The 23,467-nt window shown below is 32.6% G+C and overlaps 1 protein-coding gene across 7 annotated transcripts in view; it reads right to left on the bottom strand.

Annotated features, from left to right (window-relative positions):
• The window catches only part of LOC123261118 (homeodomain-interacting protein kinase 2-like), a 229,311-nt gene that overhangs the window by 153,187 nt on the left and 52,657 nt on the right, over nt 1-23,467 (bottom strand). For all 7 annotated transcript variants that reach the window (XM_044722614.1, XM_044722618.1, XM_044722617.1 and 4 more), the window contains exon 3: nt 1,294-1,623. In XM_044722614.1, coding sequence (XP_044578549.1) covers nt 1,294-1,623 — 330 coding nt within the window. The remainder of the gene's footprint in view (nt 1-1,293; nt 1,624-23,467) is intronic.

Genomic DNA, 23,467 nt, shown 5'->3' with positions numbered 1-23,467 from the left:
GGCATAATCCAAATTTCAACCGAGTATAATTCAATTTACACGAAATAATTTTTCAGATTATATCCCGTGAAATCTTACGCGATATAACCAGAAAAATTAATCGATTGAATCGGAGACTTCACGGAGTACAGTCCAAAAATAATTTAGTATACTTTAAAGGATATTGACTATAGTCTGAAATTTTTTTTTACTATAGATATCACGGAGTATACTATGCGAGGATGTGCAGTGACTTATTGTTTTTTCCGTGTAATGCGTTATACGGCTGTGTGACTAGCGGCTTGTCTGTATAACGTGTCCATGCGCCCACTTCTACTATTTTTCAAGCCCCATCTCTACCAAACAGACTATAGCTCTCTCGTTTAAAGAAGAAGACGGATGATTGAAATTGGGATTAGGAATCAACCATTAAAGGGTTAAAAACGTCATAACAGGTAAAATTTGGAGCACTTTTCATTTGAAATTAACGGGAAGTTAGAGGGTTAGTCTATAAGATCGACCATTTTACTTATTTTTTCTTTTCATATTTATAGCTTAGAGACATTTTTTTCTATCATATTGGTCTTGAATGAATTTTACTCAGAATTAAACGATCTTTAAAATTGTCCCTTGTGAAGAAGCTGTCAGGTGTGCACCTAAACGGTTATATGGAGTATTGAACTAGATTTTCTTGTAAGGACCTAATTTTGAGGTCCATCATCGCTATTTTTGATTAAGTTTTTTTGAGCACATTTTTCGTCCATGACTTTCAATATAATTATGTAATAATCAAGGGAATCGTTTCTGGCACATTTATAACAAAATTTTGTCTGGACACTGAGAAAATTAATATTCTTCAAGAATTTTCATTAAAAAGGATCAAATTTTGCAATAAAATTATGATTTTTCGGACATGAATAACATGACTTGATTTGTAGAAAGTTAAATTTCCAATAAGAAAGTTTCAATGCATTTTTCTTGTAAAATTAGTGGTTTACGAGAAAAATAAAAAAAAAACCATAAAATTTGAGCGAAAATCGACTTTAGAATTTTTTAGCGGCGAGACGGTTCAGAGAACATAAATTGGCTACAGACACTTTCAAAGAAAAAAAAGTTTGCCTATAATTTCTACCTATAGCCGACAAAATAACGTTGGATGTCGAGAAGCTACAGATAATTAAAAAATAAAAACATAAATTTTCGTTTTAATTGAATGGGGAATTTTAAGATTCATTTAGGGCGCACTTAGTAAATGATAAACATTAAGCATATAAAAACTAAAAAAGAACAGGTGAATATAACTAAGTAACTCACCTGGCCAAAAGTTCCTCTTCCAAGGAATTCAAGAACTTCATATTGATGGGTTGTAGAATATAAAACTTCATGTTGTACTAATTGGTAGTCTCCATCACTTTGCGGATTAGTAGCTCCATTACCGCTGACACCAACTTGTTTACTGTGAGACGTCATGTTGTTTTGTTTATGCTGTTGTGTTGCCTGTGTTTGTTGTTGATGTGATTGAAAATGCGATGATTGTTGTTGCTGCGAATGACGCTGAGATACAACCGTACTACTTACTTGATTTGAAGCGTTAACAGGTTGAACTGCCAGGACGTCATTACCTTCTCTTGACCAAGTTTTTCTCTGCAAAATTATTGACAAAATTAATTAGACTAGATTTAATTAAGCTTATGTAAGCAATGCGTGGTTTTCATATCACTTTTCAAACGACTCAATTTATCTTACGAAATAAATAATTGGCATCTTTCTTGGAAAATTATCGACAAAAATTCTGATACGTAAGAGAAACATATATGTAAGTAAGACAGTCATTGGAATAACGATTAAATATATTAAATTTGTTTTTACAGTGAAACTACTGAAACTTTTAGCAGATAATGGTTTCATGTTCGGATTCAATAAATATCAATATTTTTTTCACAGTGTATACACCTAATTCTATTTATTTGATAAATTTTTGAAAAAGGATGCAAAATTTGATTCTGTCTATGTATGATTTTTTGTTAATGGTTTTAATTTTGTCTTATAAATTATGTGAATACCAAGGAAAAAATAAAAACCCCTATTTTTGGAAATACATACAAAATCAAATATTGTCATTTATCATAGATTTTTAAAGTCTAAATAAATTAACGAACGTTTGTGTAATAGAAAATATATGAAATATGAAATTACTAACAAACATTCTAGAAAATGGTTGACCCAGCAGGCTATCCCTGGAACTTCCCGCTATGTATAAAACGCTTGAAAAATAATCTATTCTGAAGTTTTGAGCTCTTCGAACTCAAAATCACAACCTTTATTTTTTTTCGAGCTCGTCAAGTTTAAAATTCTAGTGGTTGTTGAGAACATACTTTTTTGAAAATTTTTAATTGCAATATCTTTTTCTTGCTCTCCTAGCCGAAAGTACGTTCTTCCTGGATGCACTTTACTCCAGGAAGAGCAACTTTTATGGCCTGCTCTAACGCATGCACGCTACGCATATTTTCTGGCCGGCAGCATAGAACCTCGCTTTCGTTCGTATTTTCGTGGCGCAATCGGCCTATACAGCGAGTTTCAACTGTAGATAACAGTCACAACATCGTCTGTATGTAACGTGTCAGCGCAGAAACTAACCAAAAAATGTCAAATAAATAAAAATAATTTCTAACTAGATTATTGTTAATGAACTATTTAATAATAATACAGCAAAGATAATTTATATAAAAATTTTAAAAAATAATATAAAAGTTTTGTAAATTTTATTTGCTTTCTTTTATATTTTGACAGCTAGTAAAGCAATGTTTATAAAACAATCGGCTACGCCTCGGCCATCATATCCCATACGCCTCGGCCATCATATCCTATACGCCAGGAAATCCAACTTTCTGGCCTTGGGTCGTAATATACTATCGAACGAATCAATCGTTTTTGATGGGACATGGCATTCGACGCAGTTTTTCAAGCACAAAAAAATTCCACGAGTCAACACAAAATTTTACTTTGACTTTGAAGTATAAAATTTCAATATCTTAGGTCATAATCAGACGAAAAAAACATACATGACATCAAAAAGTTTGCTTTTGTAATTAGGAAACCGATTGAACGATGTTTTTCAAAATCTGTGGTTTTAATTTTTAATTGAAGATAAAACCATTCAAATAAATATGTTTATTATTTTTATTAAATTTTACTATCAAAATAACTTACAAAAAAGTTAAAAATTATTAGTTAAAAGTGCACGGTTTTACTTTTCCTGTTATGTTCATAAGTACTTTCTCTTAATAAACCCTAAATATAGTTTCCCACCATGTTTTCATTGTATTGGCCTTGATAACGTTGTTTGAAGCTCAAATTTTCATGATGAAAACGTTCTCCTTGCTCTTCTGAATACACTCCCATATTGTTTTTAAATTTATCTAAATGCACCATATGTACTTTTAATGACATTTTGCGGTCTTAAAATTTTTTAGGACATCCTGAACTAACTTTGCGTAGTTTTCAGCTTCATTATTTCCTAAAAATTCAGAAACTACTGCTTAAAAATTGTTCAAACTCACTTTTTGAGTATGATTCAGCAACGTTAGAAATTTTTCATCGGGGGAAAATCTGTCTAATTTGCAGGCCAACAAAAATTCCAGCTTTAACTTTTGCTTCTGATAACTTCGAAAAAAACTTTTTCAAGTATCCAAAAGCTTCTAAAGTTTCATTCAGTTTTTTAACAAATTGTTTCATCAACCCTAACTTAATGTGCAAAAGTGGCATCAACACATTTTCCGCTTCAACAATCGGCTCAAATTTTACGTTTTATTTTCCGACACAAAGTTCTTTTCTTACAGGCCAGCCCGTTAAATATAGTACTTAGCATCCGCTTATCTATCCCATAAGCACAGATAACATGGATACTTTGTTGAGTAAGCGATTGGAAGAGATGGGAATTTATTTCCGTTGTGTAATAAAATAGCTTTTTGACTTTTTGTAGAGCTGTCAACGAATAAACGCCATTCGCTAGGAACTCAGGGTATGTCAAGTTCTTAGATCATATCTTTTATATCATTTCAAAAACAAAGTCCATCTTCTTTTGTGAAAAATGTTGAAAATGTTTCATGCTTAGTCCGCTGACCCATTATATTAACATCATCAAGCAAATTTCACTGTTTTAAGCGAGCCTAAAAGCTCTGCTTTATTTTTTGGCAAATTTAAATCTCTTATCAAATAGTTGCAATCTTCTGGAATAAGATGGTGTTTTGGTTGTTCTGGTGTAGGTAAAAATTTCTTATCGGAATTACTTTTATTAGAACTAAGAGATGAGCTACTTTTCTGGGATAATTTTTTCGGTGGCCCAGGTACTGGTCGTGTCAGGTCGTGTACAATTACCTGATCGGTGTTTATCACTCGAGTGTCATCTTGCGGCACTATGTGAACGTAAAAACCCCACTTTAATCGCGCGGTATTTTTGAATGTATTAAAATTAAATTAAATTTATGAATATATTAAAAAATGAGTATTATTACTATAACTATCACAAAAGAAAACTTTAAGTCAAAAAAAGGTATTTTCTTTTCGTTTTTGTGCATAATTAACCGAAAAATCATAAAATAAACTTTAGGACATAGAACGAAAATTTTTTTGTAGAGTTGTGTTATTTATTACCTACCAAACGATTCGACGTAAAATTTTGAAATTATTTAAAAAAAACACTTGGAATTTTTAAAAATTAAATACACTAGTTACAAAAATTAAGGGATATATAAAAAAAATACCAAATTTTTGGGTGATTTTTAACGAGCTGTAACTCCGAGGAAAATGATCGTACAGCAAAAAAAATCAAATTGTAGCTTCAAATGTCTAGTTTTCTGATATGACTATGAAAATTTTTTATCATGTTTGGGTCTGGAGTAATCCTAAGAAAACTACAAAAAAAAAATTTTCCAAATTCTTTCTCATCTAAAAAGAGGTCTACGGGTTTCAAAAAAATTTTTTTCATTGTTTCCTTCAAAAGCTCTTTTAGAAAATTTAATGTCCTTTAATTTGACGTAATTAAAAAGCCTAAACGATGATTTGCCGCGGAGTTATCGTCAATCAAAGCAAAAAAGTTCTTTTTGACTTTGATAATCAATAACTCTGGGAATAATAATCGTATATGCGACACAGAAAATCGAAGAGGAGCCGGTCCCCGGAGTCGTTGCGAGACGACGGAGAAGCCGAAATAACACCAGGATTTCAACCTTAGGCAGGAATCTAGATCGTCATAATTACAACAAGGTACCGAAAATTACTCCGTGGGCGAGAAGTGGACCGCGGTCTTATACTCGGTTTACTTCTCCTCTTCTAATCTATTTATTTATTTATTTAATAATAGTTAATAATATTCGTTAGTTTTGTGGCTGAATGATTTTCATGAGGATTAATACCCGAGTCATTCAATCGACCTTGAGATGAATATTCATTTTTGTTCGTTAGTAAGAATTTTAATCAACAAGAGAATCTATTTAATTATTTAACATCTGAAATTTGTTTTCTTAGTTATATTAGTCTTAATAATCAATTATTTTGGATAAAACAATTGATTAATTTTTACACTTTAAAAAAATCGACAAGTGTCTTCTCACGAATTTTGTCAAGCGTTGGTAGAGATTTTAAGGTCATAGATAATCCGAGTACCTTAGGTCATAACTAACAAACTAACGAGTATTCAAGCGTAGGTATATTTTAAGAACGCGGATATTTTGTCAATTTTTATATTTGGAATTATTTTTACATTGATAATTTTTATATTACAAAGTTTTTATCGCGAATTGAATATTGTTACGACGCGGTATGTTATAATTATTGATTTAATCAATGAAATTATATATAATTTTATATATATATAAAAAATTAATTTAAGTTTAAGACGCATTTAGAAATTAATTCTTAAGATTACTTTTTGAGATTAAATTAATTCTGCGAAAATTATTTTATTAAATAGAACTTAAGTTCAGGAATTTATCAGTCAATTTATGTTGGTAAAATTTATTTATAATTAATTAATTATCAGCATTGAATATTAAGATCAGGATTTACTATGCGGTTAATTTTATAATTTGAATTATTATGAGATTAAAATTCATTAATTGAGTTTATTATGGGATTTATTAGAATCTGATGACTGAATAATTTTTAGATTAAATTTTGACGTAAATTAATCCGTCGAAGTAAATTGTTATAAATTATAAATTAGTTGTGTATGGGTTATGTGTGTCATATTGGAACGGGTTATGTGAGATAGAGAGTGTTAATAGTTTACGATATTAGCAGTCCGGTGGACTTAAATTTTAAGTTATAAGTGTGTGGAAAGTTTTGGTTTTTGGTAATCCGGTGGACTTATAGGTTTAAGTTAGTTTTAGAACAGGAGTGGGAGACCGTTTGTTAGAATAAGCCCAACTAGTTTTAGCAGGTATTGGGAGATCGTTAGTTAGAATATCCAAGCTGGTCATCGCATAATCGTATAGGAAAGGTATCGTTGTAAATGTCGAAAAAAAATTTTTCGTCCTAGGCGGACGTATGGGGGTTTTTACGTGCAGACGATAATCTGTAAATAATACGCGTACGCGCCAGCATCTACTAGGCTGTATAGAACTTTATACAGTTCAGGACAATGCCACGCGTCACCAATCTCTATACAGCCAAATAGCTTACGTTTTAACTGTCATTTTAATTAAAAAGCGCACCTATAACTAACTTCAAGACTTTCATGTATTTTTATTTAGAGGATTAGAAGGTTATGGCGTCGTACGCTATTTATTTAAAAATTGAGTATTCCCTGCACGTTAAAACTCGCATACGTCCACCATAGGACGAAAAATTTTTTAAGCACTATGGGCAAGCCACGCGCAGATACGGTCGAGATGATAATTATTTGCAGCAGGGATATAAAGCCCTTTATACTATCCCTGCTGAAAATATTTCTCACCTCGACTGTATTTGCGCGTGGCTCGCCCAAGGTACATAAATAACTAATACGCCCTTATGGCATCTGGGAATCATAGGGGCGTATAATAAAAATTCTTTTTTTTCTAAGTTCAAAAAATATTTTTAGTTCAAAAAAATTTTTTTTTTTGTATTTCTCGACGTTTCAGGTAATATTAAGTTGATTCCCGAACGAAAAATATTTGTTATACGCCCTTATAGCTCCCGGGACCCACCTCGGATGCCATAAGGGCGTATAAAAAAATTTTTTTTTGGGAACCGACGTACTTTTGTATGAAATGTCGAGAAATACAAAAAAAAAAATTTTCTTCGAACTAAAAATTTTTTTTGGACTTAGAAAAAATAATAGAATTTTTATTATACGCCCTTATGGCATCCAAGTCGGGTTTCAAAAGCCATAAGGGCGTATAAAATTTTTTTTTAGCATTTCTGTACGTTTCGGACGAAACTACGTCGATTCCCGAAAAAAATTTTTTAAACGTCCTTATGGCTTTTGATCAGGACTTTTTACCGGTATACGCCCTTATGGCATCTGGAACACGATATTGGAAAGAAATAATATTTAGTATGAATAAATATAAAAAAATAAACAAATTTATATTTGTATGGCTTTTAGTCACAAGGTTTGTTGTAATGGTATGTAGAACTTAAAACTAGTCACTCAACAGTAAAATCGAATGTCAAGAATTGATTCTTAATCGACTTTAGAAATTAAAGGTCGATTCCTAAAAATCGATTATTTTATGAAAAAACTCGAATCTCGAATAGGATTGAAATCGAGTTTACCATCCCTACTGTAAAATTGATCTCTGATAATTGGGTTTAAGTAAATTTGTTTAATTCAGCGTAAAGTAAAATTAGTAAAATATTTGAGTAAAAAGTTTAGTAAATTTTTTGCAATCGAAATTTAATTAAAATCAGGAAATATTTGTTAAAATTGTTTAGCTTAAAATAGAAAATAATTCATTTGTAAAAGGGCATAGCCGGATTAATATGGAAATTCTGCCCCCATGGCTTTTTTGACTCATACTTAGGGGGTCGATTTGGTATCGAATGAAAATAATTCACACCAATTTTTAGCTCTTTAACTCAAACGGTATTCAAGAATTTCAAAAAAACCTGTTTTTTCAAAATTATTTTTATTTTTATAGTAAAATTCGGAATTGATTAATGATGATTTTTTTCCTAATTCTTACGAGTCCAAAACATGAAAAAATCATATGATCATGATTCTCAAATAGAAAACCGATTTTTAACAGAGAAAAGAAAATTATTTTTTTTTTTTTCAGCCTTTTTGAAATATGTCACTTACCAAAATTCGTCAGAAAATGTCTTTTATACTCCTCTATACTCAGGAATTTTTTTGAATTTTTAGAAATGGTGGAACAATTCAAAAAAAATTAAAAACTCATTTTTTTTTCAAAATCTTGCGTTTTAACAAACTTACATTTTTTTTAGTACACATAAATACGTAGAAAATTTTATTTTTGTTTAAAATTCACAATTACATTACTTCTCAATCTTTATACTAGACAACGATAACGTTAAAACTATGTTTTTCAAAATTTTGGCCAAGTTGGCACATTATAACGCCATCTATCGGGATTTTCTGTATCCATTTATTATTTCTTCTAAGGTTCCGCTTGTTTAGATAACCTAAAAACAAAGAAGCTTCTATGGTTGATGTCATTGTCTGAATAGCAGTTAACGCATAAGTTAATTCAGTACTTATATTGACAATATTTCTTCGTTCCACCATAAAATTATACTGGAGTATCATTTTTGTTATATTATCTTGTCTCATCTTTATGAGATACTATTTTTTGTCGTTAAATAGTGTCACAGTCGATTACAAAGACTCAAGTAAGTGAAGTTTTATATTTAATCAGTTTATATATGTCCAAATTCCTAATATATAATTTTAATATTGATGTTAGAATGGATTTTGATAAAAAATGTATCAATTGTAACATATATTTGCGTAAAGCAGTTGGTTATAAAAAAGTTGTTATGACAATTGATGAAGCTAATATTGCGACAGAAAAAATTGGAAAAAGAGTTCTTGTTAATGATGCCTTTTGTAGTAAGTGTCGAGTTATTTTAACAAGACCACCTATACTTAAGAACACTCAGGATTCATCTGCAGATCAAGTTAGTATCAAAAGTCAGCCAATTTTTTCTCAGTCTTCATCCACTACTGTTTCATCCGTATTATCATCTGAAGATCCTTCATATGTTATTGAAGAAAAAATGGAAGAAGAGTTAGAATTTGTGGAGTTGGGTTTTCCCCGAATCATATCGACACATAAATACTGTTGCCTTTGTGGATTATCAGCAAATATCACAATTGTTCCATTTGAAGCACGCAAACAAGTATTTTCGACAAGACGACTCTTTATTCCTGAAGGAAATCGGTGTTGTAAAGATCACATTATAAAAAAGCGGTTTTATGATGAAGAAATTAACAATTTTCGGATTTATTCGAATACCAGTGTATTTGAAGTTCGTGATTTGGAAAAATTACTTGGGCAGCTGGCTATTGGCACTGATTCGTCTATAATTGATAAAATTGGAGATCACTCGTTTTCAGAAAAACAGTTGGAGGTATTTACGAGCCTTACCTGGGAAAAATTGATAAAACTTCGTGAAATGTTAACGTCGATGAGAAAATCAGTGAATCGTAATGTCATTCAAGCTCTCGTTATTTTTTTATTCAAATTACGAACAGGAAATTCAAATGCAGTGATATCTTCCATTTTTGGTTTAGCTCGGGAACAAATGGTATCCGACTACTGTGATGAAGTAATATCTTCATTTGAAAAAGATGTTTTACCTCAGTATTTCGGAATCGATGCTATTAGTAGGGAGACATTACTCGCCAATACCTCTAATACTGCTAAAGTGCTGTATCAAGTGAAAGATGACCAGTTGATATTCATTTGCGATGGAACATATATTCGTCATCAAAAAAGTGCAAATAACGAATACCAGAGGAAATCATATTCTGGTCAAAAGAAAGTTCCTCTGTGCAAACCATTCACGATATGTACTACAAATGGTTTCGTTATAGATATGCTCGGGCCATATACAGCTAATATGAACGATGCTGAGATTATGAGAATCATCTTAAGTGATCCCAATGGTCTGATCAAGTTGCTGAAAAAAGGTGACATTATTTTAGTTGATCGTGGCTTCCGGGATGTGATAGTATATTTAGAAGAATTGGGGTTTAAAGTGCTAATGCCTGCTCTCAAAGGAAAACGCAATCAACTGACCACAGATGAATCAAATGAATCCCGTTTTGTTACCAAAATCCGTTGGGTTGTTGAAGCAGTACACGGAGATATTAAGCAGAAGTTTAGGATTTTAGATCATAAACTAGACAATAAATTGCTTCCAAAAACTGGTGTTTTTTGTCGAATCGCTTGTTTTCTGCACAATGAATTTGGTAAGAGACTTGATTCTGATCTCGATCTTTCTGAAAAAATTATTGCCGCCATGAACTCAAAAAAGTATCAAGATAATACCTTAGCCTCAGAAGTAGAGACTAATCGTTGGGCAAGAAGAAAAGTTCCTTTTGCAACAATAACTTTAGATATGTTAACTGATTTTCCTGAATTAACGGAACAAGAACTCAAAATTCTATTCACGGGATCATATCAAATGTCTCAAGCTGTATCGTATTTAGCTGAAATGATGGATGAAAACGGAACGATAATACTTTATTATTTAAAAATTACACCTAATATTATAAAATTCAAAGTCAGATCTCGACATATTAATTCGAAGACATATCATTGTTTTGTTGAATATCAATCAGATAAGAACGATATCTCTGGAATAACTCGATATTGTTGTGATTGTGCAAATGGTAGACGTACTGTTGGATGTTGCTCACACATTGCTGCTATTATATACTATTTATCTCACGCCCGATATTTAGCGAAAATCGTAAAACCAGCTGAGATACTTAGTCGTCTGTTTATTGATGAAAAAATCAGTGTCGTCGTGAATGAAGACAGTGATGAAGACTAGCCTAATTGTTATTTTGATTAAAATTTTTATTTTTTCTGTATCAAAATTCAAAATATTTCCCAATAGTATGAAAAAATATATAAGTATTAACTTTAAGTGTCTTTTGAATCAATAATAACCCTTCTAATCACTTTAACCTACTGAATCTTTCTGTTTATCTTTTGAAAAGATATTTTTTGGTAAAAATAAAATTTTCTACGTATTTATGTGTACTAAAAAAAAATGTAAGTTTGTTAAAATGCAAGATTTTGAAAAAAAAAAAAATGAGTTTTTAATTTTTTTTGAATTGTTCCGCCATTTCTAAAAATTCAAAAAAATTCCTGAGTATAGAGGAGTATAAAAGACATTTTCTGACGAATTTTGGTAAGTGACATATTTCAAAAAGGCTGAAAAAAAAAAAAAAATAATTTTCTTTTCTCTGTTAAAAATCGGTTTTCTATTTGAGAATCATGATCATATGATTTTTTCATGTTTTGGACTCGTAAGAATTAAGAAAAAAATCATCATTAATCAATTCCGAATTTTACTATAAAAATAAAAATAATTTTGAAAAAACAGGTTTTTTTGAAATTCTCGAATACCGTTTGAGTTAAAGAGCTAAAAATTGGTGTGAATTATTTTCATTCGATACCAAATCGACCCCCTAAGTATGAGTCAAAAAAGCCATGGGGGCAGAATTCCCATATTAATCCGGCTATGCCCTTTGCCAGAAAAAATTAGACACAAAATTTACTACAAAAATTCACGACCTTGAGAGAGTCGGCCATATTATATCGCGCTAAAACTCTGAGTAGAGAAATCTCAAGGTCAGAACTCAAGTTTCAGTTCATTTTAAAATAAAATAAAATAAAATAAAGTACAATAAAATTCTAAGTCTCAAATAAAAATTAAAATAAAGTAATTTGAAATAATTTAGATAAAATAGAATTTACTTCGTTATTCAAGCACATTTAAATAATTTAGTCAAAAATAAATCGAATAAAATCAATTGATAAATTCTTAATCCTTAAAATAACTTGAGAAAAATTTATTTAATAATCCGGACAAAATAATTTAATAAAATAAATTTGTAAAATCTCGGACGCAACAAACATTATGTCGGCAGATTATTAAGACCCCTGTCGTCATATTTTTAATCTATTAATTCAAGAAACGAAGATCTCTTGTAATTCATTTGTTTATTTCTTTACATAAAGACCCAACAGCAATAGCCAATAACAGGGTCACTAGAGTATAGAATTAACGTCCTTTTACAATATTTTATTACATATTTGCAAAAAACAAAATCGAAAGTAAAAACAATAATATTTTAATTCACTTAAAAAAATAATGCACTGAAGAGAAAAAAAAAAGAAAAAATAAAAAGAAAGAAAAAAGTATTGTTAGAGTACTGAAAATATGTGTTTTAAACATCTGTTAAGATTTGAAACTTGGTCAATATAGATTAAATTAGTAATGTTGTATTATTTGATCAAAAATATTACCAGAGAATAACTTAGCCTCTATTCCTAAAAAACAGAATATAATTTATTATCAAAAATCTCAGAGGAAAAAATATTTGAATTAAGCCAAGTTTCAGTTAAGACATAAACGTTATACTCAACAGACATTGTTTTACTAAATATTGTTCTGAGTTTTTAATTTAAGACCACGAACATTCTGGTAATAAACTGAGAAATGTTTAATAGAAGTATTTAATATATTTAATTTTTTCCTGGAGCTTGTTGGTGTTGATCCAGCCTCAGAGGGTGCTTGACGATGGTCGGCTGTCCATTCTCTGTCACTATCTGCAGTTTTGTCTCTCCCAGTTCCTTCCGACGACGCAGCTCTGTGACCATAGCTTTCTGTTCTTGACGCTGACGGAGAGTGCGGTCTTTCGCAACTGTTATTTGCGCAAAGAGTTGAGGTAGTTGCCCTAGGCGCTTCGCTTCGGTAATTTTCTGTACAAATGTATCAGGGTGACTAGGTACACGGAGAGAACAATAACCCACTGTACATCCTCGTATAGTATACTCCGTGGTATTTGTAGTGAAAAAAAAATTTCAGACTATAGTCAATATCCTTCAAAGTATACTAAATTAATTTTGGACTGTACTCAGTGAAGTCTCCGATTTAATCGATTAATTTTTCTGGTTATATCGCGTAAAACTTCACGGGATATGATCTGAAAAATTATTTCGTGTAAATTTAATTATACTCTGTTCAAATTTGGATTATGCCCACGGTGACTCCGCCAATTTTTTTTCTAGCGCCTGCGCACTTAGCAATATCATATCTATTATGTATTTTAAATATTAAGTAAGTCAAATATTGTTTTAAATAATTATTACATACATCAAAAACATTTAAGGAGCATTAAAGCACAATTTTTCCGATAATTTGGGGTTAAAAAATTGTTTTTTCTTTTCTTAGACTTTTCGAACTTAAAAATGTTAGGCTAAGAAAAAAATATTTTTACATATCAAAATATATAAATGGTCACACACTCATATAATTCACTGATTATATTTTAATTAATGTCCAATATGCTGATTGACTATAACTCACAAACTATAAACAGCACTTTACGCGCAGGCCATAGAAAAAAAAATGGCGGAGTCACCGTGGGCATAATCCAAATTTCAACCGAGTATAATTTAATTAACACGAAATAATTTTTCAGATTATATCCCGTGAAGTTTTACGCGATATAACCAGAACAGAACAGAAATTTCACAAGAGCAGAAATGGCAGTGAATACCGTAATAAAATTAATTATTCGAAATTCAGAGGTGCAACTTTCGGGTACATCGTTCTCAGTATTTTGTTTCAGTTTTTTAGACGATGTACTCCGAACACTTTCATCACGTTCCGACGTTTTTGGGTTAAATATATTTTTTCGTTTCTTTGAATACGACTTACGGATATTTTCAGATTTCCGAACTTCTCTCGAAACTTTTCTCGTATCACGTCCCATAATAAATAACTTCAAAAATAATATATTTTAGTAACGCACAACTATCGACTGCTCTCCGCAACTGCCACAGGCATACTATTGACGTGGCGATAAAAAAATAATTTGTAGCACTTATACTACCTAGAAATTGTAATTATATATATTTAGGTATTTATAAATTTAGGTACTACTACATACACCAAAGTCTTAGTTCATGGATGACAATAGAACCCTAAAAGGGGGTTTCTTGAAGCTGCCGCTAGCTATCTGCTCCCGAGCGCTTTGAAGTACCCGAGCTCTCTTTGTTATTTGTCGAATAACTCAAAAACTAATTATCGGATCGACTTGAAATTTTCAGAGAATATTTTTAAGATATTACACATAACGAAAATGCAAAAAAAAAAATAATTGATTTTTTGAAAATTCTGACTACCCCTAACCCCTTAAACTTCAACAAATTGACTGAAAATTTCCTTACAACAATCGTCTCTTTAGCAGCAGGAAAGTTCATTGTAAGGTTTCCAAAACTTAACATTACATGTAGTTCTTCAGTCAACGAACTAAGAATTTTACATATTTATTATTTTTGCTAATGATATAACTGATGAATTGATCTTATTGCGGGATCGCGGGATGCAGCAAATTAAAACGAATGCATTTCCCAAGCACTTGTGTACACAAAAGTGTATTATTGGAGTTTTCGAGAAGTTTTTGACGAGTTTTTCGGAGTCGCTATGGAATTTTCCTAGCGTTTTAGTCGAATATTTTCGAAGTCGCTGTGGAGTTTTTTTGGCGTTTTCGTCGAGTTTTTGTCGACTATTTTCGGAGTTGTTATGGAGTTTTTTGGGCGTTTTTGTCGTTTTTTTCGATGTTTTGCGGAGCTTTATAAGAGTTTCGCTAGTATTTTTTCGGAGTTTTGGTGGTGTTATTGTGGAGTTTACTCGCGATTAATAATATTTTACGGCATGAAAATTAATTTTGATTTCACAAAGATGACTATGACTAAATCATTTTTCAATTACGGTATACTTTTTATTAATTAATTAATTAATTTATTTTTTTACAAGTTGAAATATAACTATCTACATAGAATATGTTATTTAATAAATAATAAATATATTATAAACATTATAAATAAAATATACGACATATATAAAAAAATTACAATCATAAAAAAATTATCAACAGTTTACAGTTGATAATACACTGAAACAATATGCCCGTGAAAAAATATTCTGATCAGACTTGATATGTCCTTATATGGCCTTATCAAAATTTTTGAGATAATCATATCTGGCTTCATATAATCTGATATGTCTATGTATCATTTTTGATAGGTCCTGATATAACCTGATATGAAAATAGGCCGTATCAGGCCTGATATAGCTTGATCAGGCTTGATCAGGCTTGATATGGCTTGATCTGGTCTGATATAATTTGATCTGGGCTGATATAATTTGATATGTCTATAGATAATTTGTTGATATATTCTGATATGGCTTGATATGGCCTGATATAATTTGATATGCTCGTTTATAATTTTTCGATGTTCTGATACAATTTTATCAGGCTGGATGTGACTTGATAGTATTAAATAAAGCCAAATCTCAGTGATAATTTTGTTATACAGTCACTCGGTTTTTTAAGTCTAAGGATCGGCAAATTTACATTTTTAAGTTTTTTTAATTATTAGATTTTATGGCAGATTTACGGTATAAATTATAAAAATGGTAAAATGTATAAATTAAAAAAAAAATTTCAAAGTTGCTCTAAAATCTCTTTAAATAATTTTATACTGTTCAATTTTTTCACAAAATATTTTTTAATTGAGATATTAATATTTAAGAATTTTTATTTATAAAATTAATTTTTTTATCAATTAAGTAAAAATTAATAAATTTTATATATTTTTCGCATTACTCAAAATTTTTAAAAAAATTTAAAAAAAAAAATCTGGAAAACGGTTGATCTCAAAGGCCATCCCTGCAACTTCCCGCGAATTCTATAAATAAGCTCTTAAAATTGTACTTATGACGTATTTGAACTCTTCGAGCTCAAAAATATAATTTATATGTTATATCAAGTTCTCTGAGCTCACAGAGCTGTTCTCTTCGAACTCAAAAGTCTGATAGAAGTTTACTAAAACAGTATTTTTTGAATTTTCAAACTGCAATAATTTCTGAATAAATGAATCGATTTTCACGAGGTTGGCAGTAATTCACGCAGATTTTTGGAATCTATGATATACTTTTGCACACAATCTGATCAAACCGAAAATCTTAGAGAAATTAAAAAAATTCACTTTTTCCGAATTTTTTAGACGATAATTCATAAACCAATCAACCGATTTTTACGTTCTTAATGGCTATCGACGTAATTTTAGGACTCTAATTATTTTATTTCATCAAAAACGATCCAAAAAGAAATGTCGAAGTTATGTGAAAAAAAAAACACTTTTTTTGAAATTTTTCGTTTTCGATAACTCTCAAACGAATCAACCTATTTTGACGGGACTGGTGGCAATCGACGTAGTTTTTCAAACTTGAGAGCTGATTAGTTTTTAGAATTGATCGGTAAAGCCGTTTAGACGTTATTCTAAAAAAACAATTTTTTGAAAATACTATTTTTGAGATTTCTTAAAATCTAGCGAACCGAATTGATTCAAATTTTCACAAAATTTAATGGCAATGAACTCTTTGGATCACCACCTATTTCAATCCGATCGGCCGAGCCGTTCAAAAGTTGAACGCACACACACACACACACACACACACACACACACACACACACACACACACACACACACACACACACACACACACACACACACACACACCAGAATCCTAGAAGACCGGCTAAGAAACTTGATATCGTTGGGTGGAAGGTGAAATCCTTTGACCCAGGTGCTCTAGCAGCTGCCCTAAATAGTGAACCGCTTACTACTGGATCTGCAGAAGAAATGACCAAGGACTTGATGAAGAGAGTGACCCAGGCTTGCGACACCTGCATGCCCCGTAAACGGGGCATGAACCAAAGACCTTCGGTGCACTGGTGGAACGAACACATCAGCTTCCTACGGAAAGAGTGTCTCAAGAAAAGAAGAATATCTCAGCGTGGTTATCGGCGGCCTGACTCAGCGGAACTAGTCGCAGAATACAAGAAAGCTCGTCGACATTTAAACAAAGCCATCAAGGATAGCAAGAAGAACTGCTGGAAAGAGCTAATCAACAAGGTGGACAAAGACTTGTGGGGTAGACCTTACAAGGTAGTCATGACACACCTGAAATATCAGCCAATGCCGTCTCCTACGTGTCCTCAACTCTTACAGAAGATCGTGACTGCGCTGTTTCCACGACAGCGCGTTTTCAACTATCTGTTGACACAGGACGAACTGAATGATATTCCACCTGTCACGAAAGAAGAACTGATGGAAGCTTGTAACCGCGTCAGGAATAATAAAGCACCGGGATTGGACGGAATCCCTAATATTGCCTTGAAAACATCTATTAAAGCAGCGCCAGCGTTATTCCTCGAAGTCTACAACATCTTCTTGAAGGAACGGATTTTTTTTCGGAAGTGGAAACAACAACGGCTGGTACTACTTCCTAAAGGGAAAAAGCCACCGGAAGAACCGTCATCTTATCGTCCACTCTGCATGCTGGATACAGCCGGTAAGATACTAGAACGCATAATCCACCAAAGGATAGAAGCAGTTGTCGATCCACTCTTAGCAGACAATCAGTACGGATTTCGGAAAGGACGATCAACCCTGGACGCGATCAACCTGGTTGTCGGTATAGCCAAAGACGCAATCGCCGGTACCAGATGGAAGGGGGGAACGAAGAAATATTGCCTGGTGACAACTTTAGACATAAAAAATGCCTTCAACTCCGCCAACTGGGATTGCATCATGCAAGCCCTTCAAGAGATGAACGTACCAGGATACCTACGAAGGATAGTCGCTAGCTACTTCACAGATAGAGTCCTGAGATATGACACGAAGAATGGTCCAAAGGAGTATGATGTTACTGGAGGTGTACCGCAGGGTTCTGTTCTCGGTCCACTCCTCTGGAATGTCATGTACAACGGATTGCTGAGACTGAAACTACCAAGAAATGTCAAACTGGTAGCGTACGCGGACGACGTAGCCGTAGTAATCGTCGCCAAGCATCTTGATGAGATAAAACATATGTTCGCTATCACCTTTGAGCGAATTAACCAGTGGATGGACACAGTAAATCTACAACTGGCTAAACAGAAGACCGAGGCTGTACTTATAACTAGCAGAAAAGTGGTAGAAACGATCAATCTAAACGTCGGAGACCAAGAAATCACATCCCAACCATTCATTCGATATCTGGGAGTGATGCTCGATGCCCGACTTAACTTCAAACAACAAGTTGAACACGTGACCGCCAAAGCATCAGCAGTAGTAGCCAACCTAGTACGATTGATGCCCAACATCGGTGGCCCGAAGCAGACAAAGAGGTCATTGCTATCATCAGTAGTTACATCGGTCCTCACATATGGTATATCGATTTGGGCCGACGCACTTGAGATCCAAGAATCATGGAGGAAAGCATGTCCAGTTTACCGACTGAGCGCGCTAAGAGTAGCCAGCGCCTTTCGAACAATATCAGAGGAAGCTGTGTGTGTGTCATTTCCGGAACTTTGTCGCTCAGAGTCCTAGCTGAGGAAAGACGGAACCTTTACCAACGAAAGAGGACAACCGCACAAAGTGCCGAGGAACTCAGAGCTAAAGAACGGCAGAACAGCATCGCACGATGGCAATCGCAGTGGGACGCCGCGACAACAAGGAGATGGACACACCGTCTCATACCGAAGATCGGCGTTTGGCTAAACCGAAGTCATGGCGAGGTCAATTACTATCTGACGCAGTTGTTGTCAGGACATGGATGTTTTCGGACGTATCTTCACCGCTTCAAGCATGATGATTCACCGGAGTGCCCGTCCTGCCCAGGAATCAATGAAGATGCGGAGCACGTTTTCTTTGAGTGCCCACGATTTTACCCACAGCGAGATGAGCTGGAGATGATCCTAAAGAAGAAAATCCAACCAGAGACAATAGTAGAAGCAATGTTGTCATCAAGAGCCTCCTGGAATGCCATCAGCACATTTGCAACAGAAGTCCTCATAGACTTGCGGTCCATCGAAAGAAGAAGAGCAAATGACAACAACTAGAAGAAAGGTAAAATAACACCTTAGCTACCAGAAGAAAGAGCAGTAGCTAGATCCTCCCCTCACGAAGTAATGCCTAACGGCGGTTTCCATGAGGGATTAGGGGAAAGGGGAAAAGGGGTTTAGGGTTTAGTGGGTAGGGGCGCTAGCGTCGAGTTTTAGTTTGACACTGCGTCGAGTCGCCACATATCCAGGCCAAACAACTATGCCTAGAATCCGTAAAAAGGATTCCCCCCCCCTTAAAACAAAAAAAAAAAAAAAAAACACACGCACACACACACACACATAGCCGCACGGACACCATCACTGGAATAGTCAGGGAAGCTTCCTGTGACTTCAAAACGTCGAGATCTGATGAAAACTCGATTTTCGAAAAACGGGATAAAACCAATCACTTCCCGATTTTTGAAAATTTTCAATTTTCTTAGCGGGAAGTTAAAAATTATTGTTGTCGTAGAATCAATCGGCTACAGTTTTTTATTCGGTTTAAAATTTCGGTTTAAAATTTTTTCTTATGGAAATAATTATACCTAATTTTATATAATCATACATAATTATATAGGGCCACTTTTCATATATAATTATGTTATATAATTATATATAAATTTTTTTTCCCGGGCGGGTACATATAGTCTGATATACTTATATCAAACTATATATAGTCTGATATGGCCAATTTCCATATCAGGCCTGATATGGACGGTTTATATCAGGCCTGATATAGTCTGATCAGAAAATTTTTTCACGGGATTTACTGACGACCTACCCAAAAACATTACACGAAAGACTGGTCAATATCGTAACTATTGAATTTACATCATGATTAAGCTATGATGCAGACAATAATTCTAAAACGGCTGCAACAGTAAAACTGTTTCATTAAACGAACTCTAAAAGGAGTAATATTGAGGCTATTACCACTTCTGAGTAGTGAAAATTGAAGCTTATTAAAAGACCTTTACGATGTATTTTACCGAATTTTAATATCTTGTCTAGTTCAGTAATTATACCAAGTTGCAGTAGTAAAAACAGCAATTTTTACGATTTTCAACTTAACCTTGGTCTTGATCGATAGATAAAGCATGTTGAGTTTGAGAAGAATCGGTTATAAATTGAAAACGCTATCGTGCTGACAAGCCGCGTTATATCGTATGTATGTATATATAAATATATATATATATATATATATATATATATGTCGGAGAGGCAGGATCTTTTGTTAGAGGTTCAGCATTTTGTGATTTACCCATTTTTATTATTACAATTAATTAATATTCCCAATTACAATAAGATCAATTATCAAGAATGAGTAGGTAAACTCGTACAAGATTAATTTAACTTAGAATGCTAACAAAATTATAAATATCTTGCGATAGACCGAGACTTAGGAAATAACGAATTCGCGATCACCAGGACGTCCGTTCAATCTCAATTCCAAATCAAGACTGTCTTTTCCCCAACTATTCTCAAATAGTCTGCCTGCTGCATATTTCTCTTTTCCATATTAATTTTATGATACCTCTATCGTCCTGGGATCCCGACTACGTTGACCACCATGTGCCTACCTAGGCCTAAGCCTACCGCAATAAAACAATTTCGTTAAAACTTATTTTACAAAATATTAAAGTAATAGTACATTTCTTAAAATTACTAAAAATAGAAATATCCTAAAGAATATTCTCATCACTTTGACAGAAAATACTTCGCTGTACTTTATTCTCCGACATATATATAAATACATACATATATAAACTTTTGAACTATAAGTATTTTCTGACTCAGCTCGACAAACTGAGTCAGAAAATGGCTAAATTTTTTAAAAGTTGCGCCATGAGGACGGCTGCAATAGTTAGATTTTTATAAAATCTACTAAAAACATATACTGGCACCACAAGATTTGAATTCCTGGGGAAATCAATTTTTCCACTTTAATTGGATTTCAAAGGGTCTTCTGATGTGTTTATAATAAAATGGATATTTTCATTCAAAAGCTGAGCATTTTTCCCACAAGATAAGATTTTTCGTGAATTTTAATAAAAAAGCTTTCTTCTTCAGAAAAATTAATAAAAAAGTTAAAAAAAAATTTTTTTCAAAATTTCAAAAAATCATAACTCCAGAACCGCTGCATGTTAAGGGCTGAAACTTGTAGGGAATTTATTTCTTATTATAGAGAACACCTCCATAAATTTTAAACATAATCCGCGAGGGTCGCCCCGTAAAAATGTTATTATTTGGTGGAATAACCCATATATTATATATATTAGGGTGGGTCAAAAAAATCGAATAATTTTTTTTTGACTTTATACTCTGAAAAATAGGTTCGTAGACACCTAAAAAGAATTCTCTCCAAGTATGAGCTCTTAATTATAACGGGAAGGTCCTCCGCTTTGCGGGTTTCTATTTTTCGAATAATCAGATAAAAAATTTATATCTCGCTTCCAACTGCTTGGAAAAATATTCCGTGGCATAGACTTTGTAAGAAATTGAACGCTCTACAAAAAGGTCTCTTATGATTTTTTCAAAAACCTAACCGATTAAAAGATATTTCTAGTTGAAGTTTGGCTATTTTAAGGAAAATATTCGTTTTTATTATGAATTTTATAAGTCGATGAAAAAAAATTATTTCGGATTGCGGAACTCATGATTTTGTAGGAAATTTACTGCTCTACAAAAATGGTCTCTTATGATTTTTGATTAAGTGAAGCCGTTACGAGATATTCATCGTCAAACATTAACGAATATCAATATTTCCAGTTTTTGATCAATAATTCGATAAATTTTAATTTAAACTATGAGTTTCAGGAAAATTTACATAAATTTAAATTTCTATCATAAAAGTCACTCCTACAGGAGTTATTTGTTCAAAAATTCACTAAGAAGTTTTTGTTCTAATGATATTTTTTGTAAGCTTTATTTGTAATAATTTAAAATGTCAATTGCATTGGCATTTCATATTATTACGGTTGTTTAGTATGTATTTTCAAATTTTATTCTACCAATTATACATAAATTTTTTGTGAGAGAGGCTTTTTGTTCTGAATTACATTACTTCTTCTGTTGGTACTCTAACGCTAGCGCCACCTATGTTGTTTTTCTTAACTATCTTCGTTGTCTACTTTTTATCAGTACATTTTCAGTGCTCCAAAAACTCATCATTTCGTATACATGATAATAACAATTTTTCGAAATAAGTCATTTTCTCATCATATAAATTCATTTATTATCAATAATTCTACAATGAATAAAGAAATACGTTTAATCGGTATACCTGTGCAAAAACTCACTGAACGTAAGTTACCAAAAGTGAAAAGAGGTTATGAGAGTGTTTTCTATCAACTTAAAGTTTTAAAGTTTTCAATCAAACAAAGTGCAAAAATTCAGCTGACAAGGTTATTGAATTGTGGAAAATAAATCAGATCCCTACGAGTGGAGCTTCTAATGTAGTCAAAAATTCTCCGTTTTCATAGTGAGTGGTTGAAATTACAAAAAGATTTTTAATCAGAAAAGTGATAAGGTAAAGGAAAAGGAGTTTCAGACTGATCTTGAACAATTATTCGACATTGTAAGTAAAAATTCCCTAAAAGGGGTGGATGATAACATTAGGAAGTTGTATTTGGATCAAAAATTCTGTACACACAAAGAGATTCTTTCGAATATTGTACCTGCGTCAAACTCAACTACAGATATGATGGAAATAGATGAAAGCAGTAAGTATCTGAGATAAATAATTGTTATAAATTCAGGTAGGAGTGTAAAACTTCCTTTATATTTATTATAAACAATGAGAATATCATTTTTATACTTTACTTGCATTATAAATATCAGTATTCCTACGTATGACATTTGACTCGACGGTTTCTGGTACTCATGTTTAATTGCTTCTCATCATAATGAATAAGTACTGGAAATTTTGTCTGTTTAATTTAAAATAAACTCTTATTACAGACTTGAATCAACCGTCTACCAGTCATGGGATTGTTTTAAGTGGAAAATCAGAATCATTCTCGACGCATACATTAAGTGGAACTACAAATTCTGGATCTGATTTGGAGTATGAACCCCCAATTCCGACAAAACGAGCAAAAATAAATGTCTTAACTCCTGAAGTCGTTTCTGCACTTGACAGAGCTAATGTCAGCAGTAGAAACGCGATGTTCATTATTGCTCCGGTTTTATCAGCTGTTGGTATAAAAATTGAAGATACAACGCTCAGCTATAGGTCCATCCAACGAGCTCGTATGGTTCAAAAGAAAAGACATTGCTCAAGGATTAAAAGACAATTTTAAAACACACGATAAATACGTAGTGCATTGGGATGGTAAAATGCTGAATGATCTAATTGAATCC

The sequence above is a fragment of the Cotesia glomerata genome, linkage group LG3 (genome assembly GCF_020080835.1).
Source record: "Cotesia glomerata isolate CgM1 linkage group LG3, MPM_Cglom_v2.3, whole genome shotgun sequence".
Lineage (NCBI taxonomy): Eukaryota > Metazoa > Arthropoda > Insecta > Hymenoptera > Braconidae > Cotesia > Cotesia glomerata.
The sequence above is the reverse complement of the archived record's forward strand: the minus strand, read 5'-3'. Positions and strand labels throughout refer to the sequence as shown.